The sequence below is a fragment of the Mangifera indica genome, chromosome 2 (genome assembly GCF_011075055.1).
Source record: "Mangifera indica cultivar Alphonso chromosome 2, CATAS_Mindica_2.1, whole genome shotgun sequence".
Lineage (NCBI taxonomy): Eukaryota > Viridiplantae > Streptophyta > Magnoliopsida > Sapindales > Anacardiaceae > Mangifera > Mangifera indica.
This window is the reverse complement of record NC_058138.1, coordinates 2,440,176-2,460,114: the sequence shown is the minus strand read 5'-3', so window position 1 is coordinate 2,460,114 and position 19,939 is coordinate 2,440,176. Positions and strand designations below refer to the sequence as shown.

At 34.2% G+C, this 19,939-nt stretch overlaps 1 protein-coding gene and 1 pseudogene across 1 annotated transcript; both read right to left on the bottom strand.

Moving 5' to 3' along the window:
- Nucleotides 1-617: 617 nt before the first annotated feature.
- Nucleotides 618-16,235, bottom strand: LOC123202019 (annotated as a pseudogene).
- On the bottom strand, nucleotides 7,173-8,017 carry LOC123202015 (probable disease resistance protein At1g61300). The gene is made up of 2 exons (XM_044617720.1): nucleotides 7,335-8,017; nucleotides 7,173-7,249 (listed from the first exon to the last, which is right to left on the bottom strand). The coding sequence occupies exons 1-2, from the start codon at nucleotides 7,992-7,994 to the stop codon at nucleotides 7,241-7,243; spliced, it is 669 nt and encodes a 222-aa protein (XP_044473655.1). The 5' UTR covers nucleotides 7,995-8,017; the 3' UTR covers nucleotides 7,173-7,240.
- Nucleotides 16,236-19,939: the final 3,704 nt, after the last annotated feature.

Sequence of the window (19,939 nt, the reverse complement as noted above, 5' to 3'; positions counted from 1 at the left end):
ATCTTAAGTCCTATGTCGTTGCTATTTTAATCAAACTACATTACCATGTTTAAAACTTTATATGCTGAAATCATCAGTTCATATGAAACTCAGCTGTCCTTCAACATTTTTTGAAAATGTTGTATGATACTACTCTTAATCGCTCTCAAAGAACATTATTCTTGAATGGAAGTATCATTTTTGGCAACAACAACAAAACGAATGGTAAGATAGAACTGAAGAACATTGTGATAGCATGTCTCACAAAGTCACTGTTGTCTCCATTGGAGATGTTCCTTGAGGAAGATATAGTGGTTGCTGAAGGTAAGGCTTCTAGTGCAGCATCTGCCAGATCCATGATAAAGGAAGGTGTGCAGTCGAAGGCAGGTACATGTGCCCCAGTTTTGACTGCCAGATTCAAGAGCCAACTCCCGTCAATCCTTGCCAATCTCTTCAAGTGTTTATACCTGCTGACTCACAAAGCTGCAATTGTAAATACAACAATTAATTTAACTCTGTAGATAGCCATTTTAGTGCTCATATCGACACATGAAAATGCTAATTTGTAACTATTCATGCACCTGACTGGAACTGCCAGAAGACTCATAACTCCTTTCCGGCTGAGCTCATCTAGAACTTCATTTGTGTAGGGCTTCAGCCATTGTATCGGCCCTGCTTGACTCTGACCCAGCATTCTCAACATAACTAACTGGTACTCCATGGGCACTAATGAAGATCATTACCTGTAGTTTCACATACGGAAGTCAGAAAAGTTGTACAGAGCTTATTACATCAAATGACCCCAACCCAGGCAGGTCAAATTTTAATACATCTACTGGTTTTGTTCTGTAAAAGATCCATATAGAAAAGGAGTATCTACTAAGTAAATTCACCTCCTCAGGCTTTAAGAATTTCCCCAACTCTTTCTGAATCAAGTCAGCCATAGACTTGATGTAACCTTCTCGGTGATACCAGGACCATATGATAGAAACAGACATCTTAGATAGGTATGCATCTTCCCTGACATATTATTCTCACTCAGAAATGGTTCATGATATACAAATTGACTTACAGAGGCAAGAAATCGGAGAATATTCTAAAACAGAAGCAGCACCTAAATATTTTATCAAGAACAAGGACGCTTAACCCAATTGTAGAGATGGAGAACTGCAGATAAAGTGGCTGCACAACGAGCCTTGTAATTTTGTCTCTCTTAATCTGTCAAATGTAGCCAAATTTTGAACTATCAGGACACTGACAATTTTAAGATAGAAAGGGGCCATTCTTATCATAAAGCAGTAGTTAAATCATGTTGTCCGGAAATAATGCAATTGAACACTGAAAAGAAGCTTACAAATAGAAAAAAAGGGCAACCTATCTCTTGCTTTGTCTTTATTTTTTTTTTTTTCCTATTTTTCATTTATTTTCAGAAGAGTTTAAAAACTGATCCATGAAATCACATTTAACAAAACAAAAGGATACAAGCACATAAACCGCATGGCAGTTCAATGTGAGGGAAAAAGGTGGGAAGACTAAAACCTACCTCCTCCGTAAACGGGTGCCAATACCTCGTTCTAACATAGACGTTGACAGGTAAGTTGTTTGCTTCCAGAGCAATTCTATGAGCATGTGCCTGCAGCAAGTTTTTCAAATTTCAATACACAATATTACAGACACAACTGAAGGACAAAAATGAAAAAAAAAATAGAGCGCAGATTTTCTGAGTAAAAATTTAGAAAAAGAGGAAGAAAATAGAGAAAATGCAGTGAACAAACATGGCCCAAACATAAACAATGCCACAAATAGCAGGACATGTCAACCTGCAGAACAGAAATTAAATTTGCCAAGGGCCTTTGAATAAACCGAAATAACCTGGGAAGGCGTATGATGTCCTTTATTAAGAAAAAAAAGAAAATCGGTGTAAAAGTAACACTTTAAAGGTACAAATATAAAAAGAGATAATAATTTTAAGAACAAAGAAAAGAGGGACAATCTGAATTACCGGATCTGCAAATAAATTATACAAAAATGTCTGAACAGCGTGAACTGTCTCTGGCTCCAAGATTCAGAAGTAACACTCCAACCTTATTTTCGGTGGCATGTGAATGGACTGATATTCTGCATGCTCATCTCAAGCTGCAATTCCATGCTCTGTTTTCCCCTGGATTTTCCATTACAATTTTCTGATGCCAATCTAAACCAAGAATGTTGTGATTATGGTAAGGAGGAATCAAGCCGCTGAAGGATGAAAAAAGTATTTTACATCCAATTATTGTTCAAATAGTATAAATATTTAAAACACTCAAGGCCTTTGCTACACTAATCCTGGTTTATGTGGATAGCTTGTTCACTTTTTGTATCATCCCCTGCTCAAAATACTACTTTTGAATAAAGCCAAAACTAATAATGCCGTGGAAGGGAAAACTATCACACTATCCCAAGACATTGGCATCATCATAAATTCTCAAACGAGATCTCACAAATTTATTGTCATCGTCACTTGTGGAAGACATAGCTGTTGCTGAAGGTAAGGCCACTAGTATTGCATCTGCCCGATCCATGATGTAGGGAGATGTGCATTTGAGGGTGGGTACACATCAGTGATTTTGAATGCCAGACACAAGAGCCAACTCCTTGTACACCATGGCAATCTCACAAAGCTACAATTGTAAATACAACAATTAATTTAACTCTGTAGATAGCCATTTTAGTGCTGATATCGACATACAAAATTGCTATTTTTGCAACTAATCATGTACCTGACTGGAAATGCCAGAAGACTCATAACACCTTTTTGGCCAAGCTCAACTAGAACTTCATCAGCATAGGAATTAACCAACCAAACAATATAGTGCCCAACCTAATAAAGAGGGAAAAAAATCTGAGATCAAGAAAGTTGGTGGACAGCAGTTGTGACAGTGCTCATAATTAAGGGGGGACAAAAAAGATGGAAGCTAAAACTTATGAAATTGGGTTTTACAATCATACCTTGTATGCCAGAGTATGATCGTTGCTGGAAACATCGGCTTTCCAATTTCTGCACTCCTCCGTCTGCTCTTTGTAAGGGTGACTAGCATTCTCAACATGACTGACCGGTACTCCATGGGCAATAAAGAATGTCATTACATGTAGTTCCACATATAGAAGTCAAACAAAGATTGCAGAGAGAAAAACTCATCCAATGACCACAACCCAGGCAAGTATACATATTCTGACTTTGTGCTGCAAAAGAACCATATAGAGGAAGAGTATCTAGTAATTAAATGCACCTCCTCAGGCTTTGAGAATATCTCCAACTCTTTCTGAATCAAGTCAAGTCATAGACTTGATGTAACCTTCTTAGTGATAACACGACCATATGATAGAACCAAGCATCCTTGATAGGTAAGCATCTTCCCTGACATATTATTATCACTGAGAAATGGTTTACGATGTACAAATCGATTTACTACAGGCAAGAAATTACAGAATATACTAAAACAGAAGCAGCACCTCAATATTCTCTTCATAGTATGGATGCTTGACCCAGTTGTGGAGATAGAGAGCCGTGGATAAGATCCTTGGCTGAAACAAAGCAAGTTTCATCTTGGTTAAGCTAGGAACACCATCTTCTCTGTTGATGCAAGCAGCAGCCTTTTCTCCTTTCTCATTCATGATTATTTCTTATAGATTCAAGCATTTAAGTCATTTGAGCTAACAAATAATGTACTAATGAGAAAGCATAAATGGCAATTTTTACATACCTGTTTTCAAGCTTGTTTTTACCCCAATTTTCTATTACAAAAACAATAGAATTGTATCAGTATGACAAATTAAATACGTATTAGAGCTATATCAGCGAGAGTGAGGGAATTCGGTACCTAGAATAAAGGAGCCTATGACATGTGTCTCCTCTGGTAAGTGTTCATTGGCATGCCACCTTGCCACACTGAATTTGCCCACCTATTTGCGATATTGATAATGCTTAATCATTAGTCCTGCAGTAAGGATTTTAATCGTTGCTATTCCCAGTAAAAATTTGATAAATCAAAATTCAACAGTCTATAAATTGTAAATGATGTCAAAAACCTCTTCAGCTTGTCTGCTTCTCTTTTTCTGCTACAAATCCATGCTCTGTATTCCCCTGCATGTTCTGTTACAATTTTCTCATATGAATCTAAATAAACTATTTTGTGATTATGGCAAGGGGGCATCAAGCCATTGATAAAAGAAAAAGGTATTTTACATCCGAATAATATTGTTCAAATAGTATAAATAATTTCAATTGAACTGAATTCTTATATAAACATCCAAGGTTATTGCATTGTAGGAAATGAACATTAAACAGAATTCCCATTTGCGCTTTGCCAGTTATAATTTCTGCTCCGGTTGCCAGTCTTGTTCTACAAAGCATTAACAAACTTCAGTTGTCAATAATAATTATGACAAAACTATAACCAAGTTTGATTCAGTTGATAGTAAATTTCCTCTTTGAAGTTCATTAATCAATATTAAATTAATGTTTAATTTCATTGTAATTATTATAAAAATTTGATGAACATGGTTCGCACCAGTATGCATTGCAGAATCAAGTCTGAGTTGATGCATTTTCATCCTTCTTCTTCTTCTTCTTCTTCTTCTTCTTCATCTTCTTCTTCTTCTTCTTCTCCTTCTCCTTCTTCTTCTTCTTCTTCTTCTTCTTCGTACCCGGCTTCAGCACTGTCTTCTGTGATTCAAATAAAAAGAAACATCTAATGAGAGCTTTTTCAAATATTGAACACACGTATGCCAGTATAATAAGGACATATTTCAACAAACCAGCGTATGACACGTGTCTCCTCACTGAAATTACCCGCCTGTGTTAAGTATTGATAATTCATAAAAATATGATATGACTAGAGACTACCCAAACAAGAATAATAATTTGTTAATTGATTTATTGAAACATAAATAATTCATACCTTTTACTTGTTGTCTTCTAATTTCCTCCTGCAAAACAATTCACATTTTTCCATAATTTATTATTTCTCTAACAATATAACCATATCTATTATCATGTCTAAATTATTAATTTTCCAATACAATTTATTAAAAAAAATATTTACAATTGTTTACAATCAACAATTAATTACTTCACATACCTGTTGTTCTTCGAACAATTGTTGGATTGTAAAGTTAAGGTTGCCCATCCATCGTTCTTTATATGTGGGAATAAATGTCTTAACTTTGTTGAGCTTTGGTGTTAGTTGTTCTCCATAACCAAAGATCTTCAAACTTGGACATTCCCTGATATAAATTGACTCCAAATCTGGGAATTCGATTGAATATGAACTTGAGCTAAAACAACCAAGGTTGTTTAGCCTTCCAAGGTCCAAGAAGAACAAACTAGGAAACACAATCTTCTCTATTGATGATGATGATGCTACCTCATTTGTTATTATTTCTTCCATTGTTGAGCATTCCACTATTGTAAGTTTTCTAAGTTTTACCAGGCATTTGACAATGGAGGGGGTGAATAGTTTTTCCAATTTAGGGCAAGAATATATTTCTAGTGAACATAAGTTTCCCAAACTTGATGAGGTTTTGGTGAGATCTTTCTTTGGTGGTATTAATTCCTCTTCTTCTTTCATTATGAAAATCTCCTCTAAACTATCACAATCTGCTACCCTTATACCTTCTAAACAAACAAGATTTTGCAATAAAGCTTGTGAAAACAACTTAATTAACTTTGGGCATTTATGCAAAGTCAGTCTCTTCAAGTTGCATAGGTTTATGAATTGAGTGTTACCCATCCATATATGTGTCATATTTGCTAGAAAATGCAATTCTAGATTCTTTAATGACGAGAGCATCTTTGTTTCTCCATCTACCACCTTAGCCTCTTTACAATCAAATATATATACCACTGAATTACACCAAACTACACTCAAATATTTAAGATTTTGAAAGTTCCATAACAAATTACTTTGAACAATAGTCAACAATCTATTGCACCGGGTAACCGATAAAAAATTGAGCTTATTGAAAAACTGGATTGAGGGTTCACCATGACATATTTCAACCAAGTTGGGATTGCTAGCAATCCGTAAAGACTCTAAGTTGTGCAAACTTGAATTTGATGAACATTCCAAAATATTTACAAGAAATGTTACCTTCTGATTAAGCACTGCTAAACACTTCAGTTCATTGAGTCCTCTATTTACTAGATCATAAAAAATGTGGTCCAAACCTATAATAGATAGACAATCTGTTCTTTCAATTACTAAATTCTTCAAACAGTCAGGTAATCTTGAAATAATAACGTCATTATTATATGAGATCATCAAATTTCGTGAATACTTTCTTGAAAAAAACATAAAATCTTCTTTTTCCATATATGTTGGAGCGCCTATTATTATTGTAAAGCTTGATAAGTTTTTGAATGGCACATCATTATCAACTAAGAAATTCAGGTTGGGGATAATAATTTGCAAACTAGTTATTCTAGACAAGAATTGTAACTCAGCAAGCTTCGCATTGCTTCTTGAATCTCCCCCATCTACTTCTAAATCCCAAAGTCTAAAACTTTTCAAAACGTACAACTCCTCTAATTTACAAAGAGAGGATATGACACCAGGTGCTATTCGTGTCAACCCTTCACAATTGTTCAAGTCTAATAGCCTCATATGAGTTAATCGGCTAAAAGATATGGGAATTTCCCTAACATTAGAACCATAAAGGCTAAGAATTTCTAGTTTGCTTAGATCTCCAATTATAGATAAGTCACCCAATTCGCAGTCATTAAGGTACAAAGTTCTAAGGTTTACAAGAAAGGAAAGTGACTCAGGCAATGGTGATAACTGAGTTTCACTTAAATCTAGAACTCCAAGATTTTTCATGCCTTGAAAGAAATTGTTAAGGAAAACCAATTTGGAATTTTGTTGCAGTAGTAATGACTGCAATTTTGGGCAATCTATCGCATCTGGTACTTCTTTAATATCATTTAACATAACTGAGATACACATGAGATCTTCAAATGTATCTCTTTCTGGCCACTCTTTCAAACTAGTGCCAGCTTTTACTAAGAATGTATGGTTGTATTTGGGTGCTATGATATGTGCAACATCACGAACTACATCATGCATTTTGACAGATTTCTCACCATATTCTTCCCCAATCAATAAAAAAGAAGAGATAAGGTTACTTACAATAGCATGTGTTCTGACTCTAATATCTTCAATTGTCCCCAAGCCTTTGAACCATCTCAATCCTGTTCCGTATCTCACTAAGACTTCAACAGGAATTACGAAATCTTCAGGAAATACAGAGCAAAATAAGAAGACAGATTTTGCCTCACTTTCAAGAAAATTGTAACTCAACTCCAAGGATGAAATTACATTTTCATGCATTCCTTCAATATTTGTTGATGTTGACCTTTTAAGTTGTTGTAAAGCATCACGCCACTCATACATGCCCCTGTTCTTCAGTGCCCTGGCTACAGTCACAATTGCAATCGGTAGACCATCACATTCAGCGGTTATTTCTCTTGCGATTGAGCTTATTATAGAATTTTCAACATCCATGCCAACAAGCTCCTTGAATAGCGCCCATGACTCCTGTTTTGTCAAAGTTCCAACAATAAATGTCTTGTCACAGCCCATTTGATCGCATACATTTTTCCTTCGAGAGGTAAGCACGATCTTACAACCTCCATGGTCCGTCCCAAAAGGAATGCCAATCTTCTCCAATTGAATTCTTCTCCAAATATCATCCAATATTATAAGTATTCGTTTCTCCTTCTTAATTCTCTCCCATAGAGAACTTGCTCTTGCTGATTCAGGACAATCAGATAATGATTTCAGATCCAGCATGTGAGCAATTTCTCTTTGAATATTCATGATATTTGGGGTTTGGGACACAACCACCATAACTATTGAATCAAACAACTTTTGCTCTTTGGCTAGTATGCCGACTTGTTTCACTAGTGTGGTCTTACCCACACCCCCCATCCCACATATTCCAATTATGCTGACCTTGTCATCTTTCAAGGCCTCCATAATTTCATTCTTGATTGATTCTCTGGATTTGAAAATTCCAGAAAATCCCACCGTTGGAGAGATAATGCACGAAGGAGGAGGAGTAGGCTGAGATACAGTTTGGAATTTTCCATCTTCTTGGAGCTGAGTGATCTCTGCTATCTTCTGCTTTGCCTCCTTGCTGAACAGGTAGCGCAATCTGAGATTGATGCACCACCCTCTGAAGCACATCTTGCTCGCATTGCTTTCATCTTCCAAAAACTTCTTAGCTTCTGCAGAGACATTATCAACTTCTGATATCCAATTTTGGACGACAAGTAAAATAATTTCGCTGTTTCTTTCAGCAGCATCAATCTTCACTTGTATGTCGCCTCTGATAGCCTCGAGTCTCAGAACTTGCTTTCTTAATCCTTCGATGTTGTCATTGTAGTTAAGCAGGTAACCAGTATGATGGCCTGCTGCATCAAACAGGCGGTTGGAAATGTTGCCCGCAATTGAACTGACAGTTGAAGCACAAATTTCCATGTTCTTAATTTTCTTTGTTTTTGATTGTTGAAAGATGATGAGAGAAAAATGATGGATAGAATGTAGGAAAGAGAGGCGAATGGCCTGTAATTCACCTCTTATAAAGATATTCTTTTCCTCATAACAAAATTAAGAATCTGTTGTAACACTAAGGAAAAGAATTACAGCATCAAGCAATTGAAAGAGAAAAGAGAAAGGGATTAAAGTACAAAAGATTTCTTATAGAAGATGCCTTGGGACTCAAGGCTTCTTTGGTTCTATTATCATTGAAAAGACTATTCTTTCCTTCATTCTTTGCTCTAATTCCAAACAGCTTTGCCCTCAACTCAAGCTTAATATTCTTTTCTTCTATAATCACTAAAGTGTTTTAGAGATGTCATTGTTATTCTAAAAGCACTTACATGATTTACTGATTTCACAAGCCTATGCATGAGATAAATTTGATCAATTAAGAGAAAAAAAACAATTTCCCTCACAATTTTATTTATGTTGTATTAGGATAAAATTTTGAAAGGTATTATGATAAAACTTAATATAAACATTAACTGTGATGATTTATTATTAAAAAGATAAAGAATTAGTAATAACAACAAATATTACAATTTGTATACTAAGAGTGAAAAAATTATATACTAATTCGTCCCCAAATGTTTATCCTTTTACAAAATTTTTTGTCCCTAAATGTGTTATTTTTGGGACAAAATAAAGTTATTTAAAATGAAATCAAATTCGTTTATAGAGAAAAAATTTTATCCCAAAATTTTTATCGTTTTATCACAAAACATAAGTTTGTCGACAATAACTGGTTATTAAGGACAATTTTTTTCGTAGGTATTATGTTTTGATAATGCGTCTTTTGTAACGATTTAATCTTTTATTACAATTGACTTTTTGGGCAAAAATCTTCTTTCGCCTTTTATGAAATTTGTTGCAGTGAATAATAAGAAATATGTGCCATTAAATATAAGTAGGAAATGCTAACATTGTATAAACTTAGTGAAGAAATCTTCTCAGAAGAAAGCTTGTGCTGATTGATGTTGTGCTTCTGATTCCTACCCTTCCAACAAAGCTCTCACACATTTGTTAAACGTATAACGAAAATTGTAAAATAAATATATTTTACTTAAACAGCTCTAGAAAACACAAGACTTTGAACTTATTTGATGTTCAACAACCAAGTAATTTTACAAGCATCACAGATAAAGTAGACCCCTAGAGTGAGGGGAATTTGGTACCCAAATGCACCTATAACTCTGTTGAGCTCCTCTGTTAACTAGTCATCAACCTGCCGCCTTGCCAGACTGAAAGAAATCACCTATTTATGATATTGATGAAACACAAACAATAAAATTTGCGAAGAGAATCTTTAATAATCTAATACTACACAAAAAAGTGCAAAATTGGTTTATGTACATTTTGATCTCTCTGTGCTACAATTCCATGCTCTGTTTTCCCCTGGATTTTCATTACAATATTCTAATATGAATCTAAACAAAGTATGTTGTGATTATGGTAAGGAGGAATCAAGCCACTTAAGAATGAAAGAAGTATTTTACATCTAAATAGTGTTCACATAGCATAAATACTTTGTTCTATGATGGAATGTAAATTCATTTGAAATCAATACAAATTATAAATTTTCCTTATTTAAGTTATCAGTCAATTATTAATTTTCCTTGCAAAAACAGGTTATCACTTGCTTGTAATATAAATAAATTCCTACATAATAAACAACAAAAATTATTTTACTTATGATGGAGCTGGGGTTGAGTTGAAGCATGCCCTCAATTCTCTTAGTATTTGCGTTTGTGGGTTTGTCTTCTTCAGCTTTAACTGCAGGCAATAAATTAAGGCTTATCAATTTGAGTTTACATTAATTTGTTTTTGGGTGATTTTATGTGGTAGTGATTTAATGTATTGCTGTTTTTGATAATTATACAGATGATATATTTGGCAGAAGCCTCGGTTAAGCTAAGAATGGTATGTTTAATTGTTAAATGTGCATTGAGAAATATAATGTTGATGTTAAATATGCTACACAATTAATGTGCAGATTGCCCTGTGGACTTTTAAGTCTTCTGAATTTCACCATCCTCACTAGGGGTGAGACGTTCCGGATACCCTGTTAAAAAATAGGAAACCTGAACCGGTCGGTTCCTATTTTAGGAATAGGAACCGGATCCAGTTCCTTTTAAAATAGGTTCTTACTTGGAACCGAGATGGTCAGTTCTGGGTAGGGTTCGAATCCTACCTGGAAACGACACCTAAAAATTTCTAAAAAGGCCATTTTCTCTTTTAAGGTCTCAAGGTTTAAATTTTGTTGTAACTGAGGTGATATTAAACATTTTTCTGACAGGAAAAGATAAACTTATCCACGGGAAAATAAGAGAATGAAAAGAAGCAGCAGCAAAGGGCATTTTATGTTATCTCTGTAACAGAAAGTAGAAGAAGAAGTTTTCAGTTTGTTAGAAGGTAATGAATTTAAGTGATAAAGGAGACTGGTGACTGCTCCTATTCTTTACATTTAATGCAAAGCAAAGGGCATTTAATGCCATTCTTCTCCCAGCAAGATCAATCTTGGCATGGTGCTGGTGTGTTTAATCTTTGAGCAATACTATACGTACCCATTTTTTGTACACAATTTATGTACACAAATGATATGTCATATGATTGGGTGTTGTTTTATCTTTAAATCAAAATCACCAAATCACATGATAATACATTAACTATGTGTACAAATTGTGTACTAAAAATGGGTATACATAATTTTATTGTTAATGTTTGCATGCTTCTTCTAATTTTTTGATTTCTTGATTTTCTAGGATGAAGAAGGGAAGTCTGTAGTGGTTCAGTGAATCAGATAAGCATAGTCCAGGATTGATGATGAAGGGATCAGCTTGTTGTGTATTAGATTCACTTCTTACCCCCAGTTCCGGTTCTTAAGTGTTTGGAACTGGAACCGGAACCTGTCAGTTCCAAAGAATTGGAACTGAAACCTCCCTGGGGTGAGCCAGTTCCAGTTCCTACCCGGAAATGAAATCCAAGTACCTGATGGTTCTGATTCCGGTTCCGGTTCAGGTATTTTTCTCACCCCTAATCCTCACAACCCAATGCAAAGGACCAAAGTTTGCAGCCGCTAGCTGTTGTAAGACTTTTAGGGAATACACTTGCCCTTATGCTGAATAACAGGTTTGCGCCACAGACTTGTTCAACTACATTAGGCAAATGGGATAGTACCCTTCTGGTGTTTTTCGAGCCCAGTGTCGGGGAAAGTGACAAAGTAATCGCATGCCCGCCCTGGTCATCCCTAGCAATGTTTTGGAAAACAATACATCTATTCACAAAACAATATTATTCTTCTAACATCAATGATAATGTACCCCTTTTATATAGCATTACAGAAATCCGACTCTTATTATATCAAACTTGTAGTTGCTTCAATCAAATGTCTTCATGTGTCTGCTTCACAAAGATGATATGACTCAACAGTTGTCAGTTTTTAAATAATTAAAAACAATTAGCAACAAAAGTGTTGAGTGTTTAGTATAGGTGTTGAATTGCAAGAGATCTGATATCGGATCAGAAGGCTAAATAAAAAGCTTAGCCATGAAAGAGGGAGAAAAAACAGAATACAACCGAAGTACCATGTAATCAATTATTCTTATTATTATAATCATAATTATCATTTTAAACGTGCATTAAATATATTTATATATACATAGAATTACTTCTTTTCTTTAAAATGTTTTATATTGACAAAAAGATAAATATGTAAAATTGACTTGAAGAGTTGTTATATTACTTATTTTCTCTGCATATGCTTCTTCTTCTCCTTCTACTTAATTAGCGTCTTCTACTTTGTATCCAAATATTGTTCAAATTGTATAAGTATTTACAACACTCAACATTCAATTTTTTCAGCAATGAAGAAACTTCTCCTGTGATCTGTAGGTAACGTCTCTTCCTTTTTAATGCACCTTTCTTTCAGTCGTCCCCCTTCTGATGTTATGCGGCGCTGTCATCATCAGAAAACGAAGACGACTCGTCTTCTTTAACAACAAAGACTCTTTGCATACTTTGGGTGAGAATAAGTCCTTTGGCCTAATATCTATGTAAAGAGTTTACCCAACTGACTGCCGGTTTAACTATCTACTTTTAAAAACATTGGATGTAACTCTTTTAGAATTTAATTCAAGCATCCCTAAAGTTTCAAAAATCCAGTAGGCCATGCTATTATTTTGATGTACTATTGCAGGGAACAAGTGAAATTACAAAAAAAAAAAAATATATATATATATATATATATATAGAAATAAGAAAACGAATTAGAAATTAATTCCCAAATCTATTATTCTTATCACAGCTTGCTAAATTAGGACATTATGAACTGTAAATTAATTGAATATTTTGTTCTGCTGAAAATAAATATTGTAAATTCATTTGAAATCAATACAAATTATTAATTTTCCTGATATAAGTTATTACTTAATTATTAATTTTCCTTATATAGCTGATTTCTGCCTAATATAACAAAATTTGTTCTTATCAGAGGCTGACAAATTAGGAAATTGGTAAATTAATTGAATAGTTTGTTCTCCTAATATACTGATTAGATGAATTCATATAAATTTAAAGGAAAAAAATTAATTTTCCTAATATAAGTTATCAATTAATTTTTTAATTTTCCTAATATAAATAGGTTATCACTTGCTTGTACTACAAGTAAGACTCATATATAAATGAACTCATACACTATGAATACATAACAAACAGCAAAAATTATTTCACTCATGATGGAGTTGGGTTTGAGTAGAAGCATGTGCTCAATTCTCTTTGTATTTCTGTTCGTGGGTTTATCTTCTTCTGCTTTCATTGCAGGTGGGATTCCTTGTTACCAAAAAATAAAATAAAGGCTTATCAATTTGAGTTAGCATTGTTTTGTTTTTGGGCGATTAATTTTATGTGGCAGTGATTGAATGTGTTGCTGTTTTTGATAATTATACAGATGATGTGTTTGGATCTTATGGAGGCAGAAACCTCGGCCAAGCTAAGAATGGTATGCTTAGTAGTTGAATGTGCATTGAGAAACAATATTATGTTGATGTTAAAAATGTTGCATAATTAATGTGTAGATTGTCCTGTGGACTTCAAGTCTCTGGATTTCACCATCCTTACAAGCCAATGCAAAGGACCGAAGTTCGCACCCGCTAGCTGTTGTAAGGCTTTTAAGGAATACGCTTGCCCTTATGCCGACGCAATCAACGACCCAACAACAGATTGCGCTGCAGTCTTGTTCAACTACATTTGGCGAGTAGGACATTACCCTCCTGGTGTTTTTCGAGCCCAGTGTCACAAAGGTGACAAAGTAATCTCATGCCCACCCTAGACATTAGAAAACTCAAACGCCAGCACCAGCCATGTTTTGAAAAACAATATATCTATTTGCAAAATAATATTATTCTTCTGACATAATATAGATGATAATCTACCCCTTTTATATGGTATTACAGAAATCTGACTGTTATTATATTGTGTTTGTTCTTGCTTCAACTCACAAGATACACAGAAAATATGAAAAGCTAAGCCAAGAGGGATCGGGGGAGAATACAAACTACAACTGAAATAGATATTAGTCTTTGAGTGTTTCAGCACTAATTGATTATTATATAAGCAATTATTCTTATAATCATAATTCATAATTATAATTTTAAATGGTCACTAATTATATTTATATATACATGCAATTACTTATTTTCTTTAAAATGTTCTATATTAAAAGATTAATAAAAAGGTAAAATATAATTGCAATTTACTTGGTCACGAAATATATAGAATTGAATTGATGAGTTGTTGTATTACTTATTTTCTCTGCATATGCTTCTCCTTCTCCTTCAACCTAATCAGTGTCTCCTGTGATTCCCCAAAAAAAAAAAAGAGAGAGACCAAAAAACAAAACTAGTGGTTTTAAGAACCAAAAACCAACAAGTGATAACCAATTCACTTCAAAATTTTAATTATGTTGCATAGTGGTTACCCAAAATTTGAAAAGGGCAATCCGAATTCAAGAAATAAGGATTTTAAAAATGAATTTTCAAAGAGATTTGTGAAGAAAGCAAAGGGATTAGGCCGATAGGTAAAAAATAAGCATTAACCATATATGGGGTGATTAATAAATAGATGTACTTCTGTAGTTAAAATTTATTTCTCTCGGAATACAGAGCATGAGAGCTAATAGTTAAAGATTAATTCTTGAGGCACTCATTGTGTAACCAAAGAGAATTTGTATATGCAGGATAAGGAGAGAGGGAGGGCTATATCTACAAGTGTTTTCATGTGTTCCCCACAAAGCTGCAATTGTTTATACCACAATTATTCTCTGTAGATTGCCATTTTAGTGCTCATATCGGCACACAAAATTGCTACTTTTGTAACTAATCATGTACCTGACTGGAACTGCCAGAAGACACGTAACTCCTTTATGGCCAAGCTCGTCCAGAACTTCACCAGTGTAGGGATTAAACCATTGTACCGGCCCTACTCGACTCTAACAATACAAAAAAAGGGGGAAAGAAATGAAAATTCCTAATAATTAACCAACCAAACATTATATTGCCCAATTTAATGATAAAGAGTAAAAATTAGAGGTCAAAAAAGTAGGTAGACAGCAGCTATGACAGTGCTTATAATTTAGGCTAAACAAGAAAGTAGGAAGGTAAAACTTACACAATTGGGTTTCTTTTAAAGAAAAATTGGGCATGCCAGAGTATGATCATTGCAACTCCTCGGCTTTTCAGGCTCTGCATTGTTAGGTAGATGCATTCCTCTATCTGGTCTCTGAACAAATCACCAGCGTTCTGAACATAGTTGACTGGTACTCTATGGGAACTAAAGAATATTATTACCTGTTGTTTCATATATATAAGTCAGAAAAGTCGTACAGAGCTTATTACATCAAATGACCACAACCCAGGCAAGTCAAATTTTAATACATATACTGATTTTGTTATCTGCAAAAGAACCATATAGAAAAAGAGTATCCATAAGTAAATGCACCTCTTCAGGCTTTGAGAATTTCCCCAACTCTTTCTGAATCAAGGCAGCCATAGACTTGATGTAACCTTCTTGTTGATACCGGACCGTATGGTAGAACCAGGCATCCTTGATAGGTATGCATCTTTCCTGACATTTTATTCACACTCCGAAATGGTTTATGATATACGAATTGATTTACCACAGGAGAGAAATTGGAGAATATTCTAAAACAAAAGCAGCACCTAAATATTTTCTCAAGAACACAGATGCTTGACCCAGTCCTAGAGATAGAGAACTGTGGATAATGTGGCTGCACAATGAGCCTTGTAATTCTGTCTCTCTTAATCTGTCAAATGTAGCTAAATTTTTTAACTTTCTGGACGCTGAAAATTCTAAGATAGAAAGCGATCATTCTGATCATAAATCAGCTGTTAAAACATAATGTTCAGAAATAACGCGATGGAACTCTGGAAAGAAGCTTAAAAATTGAAAACAGCAACCCATTTCTTGCACGGTAATTCTTTTTTTTTTTTAAAATTATATTCAGGAGAGTTTAAAAACTTATCCATCAAATCACATTTAACAAAACAAAAGATTGAAAAGATTAAAACCTACCTGCTGCCCTGCATCCTCTGTAAACAGGTACCAATACCTCATTCCAACATAGACAATGACAGATAAGTTCTTTGCTTCCAAAGCCATTTTAAGTGCATGTGCCTGCAACAAGTTTTTCAAATTACAAATAATGCAATAATGAGAGAACATTAGTGGCAATTTGTTACATAGACATTGTTTCATTACGACAAATTAAATAGACATTAGAGCTATATAAGCAACAGTGAGGGAATTCAGTACCTAAATTAAACGAGTCGCATGACAAGTGTCTCCTCTGTTAAGTTTCAATCAGCATGCAACCTTTGCCACATTGAAATTGCCCACCTGTTTTTGATTTGATAATGCAGAATCATTAGTATTGCAGTAAGGATTTTAATTGTTGCTTTTTCTAGGAAAAATTTTAATGAATCAAAATTCAACAGAATATAAATTGCAAATGGCATCAAAAATCTCTTCAGCCTGCTACAAATCATTGCTCTGTCTTCCCCTGTATTTTCGATTACAATTTTCTGATCTGAATCAAACCATTGAAGAAAGTAAAAAGTACTTTACATGCAAATATTGTTCAAATAGTATAAATATTTACAATTGAATTGAATTATTATATAAACATACCAAGATCTTGCTCTGCTAGGAAATGAACATCAAACACAATTCCCATTTTGCGCTTCGCCCATTATAATCTCTGGATGCCAGTCTTCTTCTACAAAGCACTATCAAACTTCAGTTGTCAATAATAATTATAACAAAGCTATAAACAAGTTTGATTTAGTAGATGGTAAATTTCCTCTTTGAAGTTCATTAATCAATATTAAATTAATGTTTAATTTCATTGTAATTATATAAACTTGATGAACATAATTCATACCAGTATGCATTGCAGAATCAAGTCTCAGTTGATGGATTTTCAGGTATTCCTTCTGCTTTTACTTCTTCTTTCTCCTTCTCTGGCATCATCACTCTCTTATGCTTTCAAATTTTTAACACATATATGCCAGCATAACCAGGACATATCTCAAGCCCTGCATAACAAGGATCTATGACAATGAAGCCCACACAGATGCTGAACATATGGGCATATAACCTGAAAATTGAATTTTTCCATTTTTATATAATTATTCAAAGTTTATGTCTAATATAAAAGATGGTTCAACCAAACTAAACACACCACATTGATAGAAAATGAGCAAACTAACAAAAAAGAGTAACTGAAGTTATGATAAAAGAGAAAAGTGCAGCACATACCCCTGCCATGAGCACACTTCTTTGTAGTAATAGCGCATGATCCCACATATATTTAAAGACCTACAAAAATTATACGAGTGAATTTTGAAATTAAAAACGAAAATTCATATTAAATTAATTCAATTTTAAAAGGGAACTAACCCAAGCGGGATTCTCAGCAGAAGAGTAAGTAGTAAAAATGATATTATCCATGTTGACATACCTATCCTTTTGTGAACGATAGTTGGATTGTGGAGTTAGGATTACTCATCCATCATCCTTCCTCATCATTGTAAGAGTGTAAACAAACTTTGCTGAGGTTTGGTGTCAACTGTTCTCCGCAACCAAAGAGCTTCATATTTGGACATTCGTATGAGCAAGAAACATATTCATTTGTACTGATGATGATGCTTCCTCATTTGTGATCGTGGAGGCTGTAAAGGAGATCACAGATCATAGCACTGCTCTCCAAAAAATTATTGAGTTGTACAAAGCTAACATTATTGAGTAAAATAAATTAGTTGTCCTAATAATTTACATTCATCCAAAACAATTCAAAAGTTTCTTTCCCAATAGTTGTGTATTACTAACAATTCTCTCCAGAGCAGAAAGTTTAATCAATATTACTAAGAATAATGTATGTAACCTGGTGAGTCTCTGAGACAGTGTAAATGACATATACTAGAGTTTTATTTATTGCTTGCGTGGTGCAGTGGGCATTTCAGTACCTAAATTAAACGAGCGTGTAAAAGGGTCTCCCCTGCTAGCTATCCAACAACGTCACCACTGTCTCGGTTGGTGTTCAAACCTTTTCGCTTCTCTCTTGTTACTTCTTCTCCTGCAAAAGACACAAAATACAAGTAGTGTTTTTAAGAATTCAAAAAATGAAGGTGAAATTACACATACATGTTTGTTAAGTGAGGTTGGATTTGCTCTTAGTCTGAAATAAATATATTTTGTGATAACAAGGCAGCCATTGGCATCTCATCCATTCCAGCATGATCCTACTAAGCACATTGAAGTGGATTGACATTTCATCAAGCAAAATCTTGAAGCGAAAATAGTTGGGTTTCCTTCTGCTAAATCTAAAGATTAACTAGTTGATGTACTTATAGAGGTTGTTGTTAAATATTGAGGTTATTTTTGTATTTTACTTATTCAAGGCAGTTGAACTTTAGAATGTGTGATGATCCATAATTTTTGGTACTTTTGCTCAGTCAAGTATGGTTTGCATTTAATGTAAGCATGGCTTCATTGTTTTAGTGATGTTAAAAAAGCCTTGTATTATGAACGAAATAGAAGCAGAAAAATACAGCAGAAAATTCTCTCATATCTTCCTCTGTTTTTCAAGTTTTCCTTCACTTTACAACTCTGCTCCGGCGTAACTTTCTTAATCTGTCACTTGATCTTTTCTTCAGCATTTTAATACTCCTGATCTTCTTTCATTCTTATACTTGATAACAGTTGTTTCTAGTAAGATCTTCCATAGCTCACTTGACAAGTTGAGAATTATGGGTATCTATGCACCAATTTGAGGGAGAGTGTTAACGTGAGCCATCCTCTGGATCATTTTGATTGATGGTAGGAATATTTGATTTGCTAATTTTTTGTATTCATATCCCTTGTTTTTGGGGTCAATCTCAAAGGCATTGATTTTAACAGAAGATCTTCCTTGCCTTTAATGAAAAGGAAAGATAATTGTGGGGGATTAATTTCCCTTCCCTTGTATCATCAAGTAGGCCTTAGAGGGAGGGAATCTCAGTACCTTGATTATAGGAGTGTATGAGATGTATCTCCCTTGCTAGCTTTCCATTGACTCCATCACCGTCTCAGTTGGTCTGTAATCCTTCTTGCTTCTCTGCTGTTACTTCTTCTGTAATTCAAACGACAGAAACAAAATACAAGTAGTGTTTTTAAGAATTCAAATATTGAAGATGCAAATACAAATGTAAGATCTTTAAATTACTCAAATAAGAATAATAATTTGTTATTGAATTAGCGATAAATAATTCATACCATTTAGTTGTCCCCTTCTAATTTTCTCCTGCAAAACAAATCACTTTTTTAGATAATTTATATCTCTTAATAGATAAACATATTTTCAGAAGACAGTACCTCTGATCATGTCAAAATTGTTTTCAGACACAATTTATTGAAAAAATATTTATATTTGTTTACTGTCAACAACTAATTAATTCACGTACCCGTTCTTCCACGAACAATTGTTCTACTGTAGAGTTAAGATTGCCCATCCATGGTCCTTCGTCATCATTAGAGTGTAACCTAGTTTTGTTGAGTTTTGGTGTCAGCAGTTCTCCATAACCAAAGATCTTCAATTTTGGACACCCAAACATCTTAAGTGTCTCCAAAACTGGAAATTCAATAGAATGTGTGCCCGAGCTAAAACAACCAATGTTGTATAGATCTGTAAGTACCAAGTGGGACAAACTGGGAAACACAATCCTCTGAATTGATGATGATGCTTCCTCATTTGTGATTATTTCTTTCAATGTTGAGCAACCATGGACCTCAAGTCTTCTGAGCTTCACCAAGCTTTTGACTATGGATGG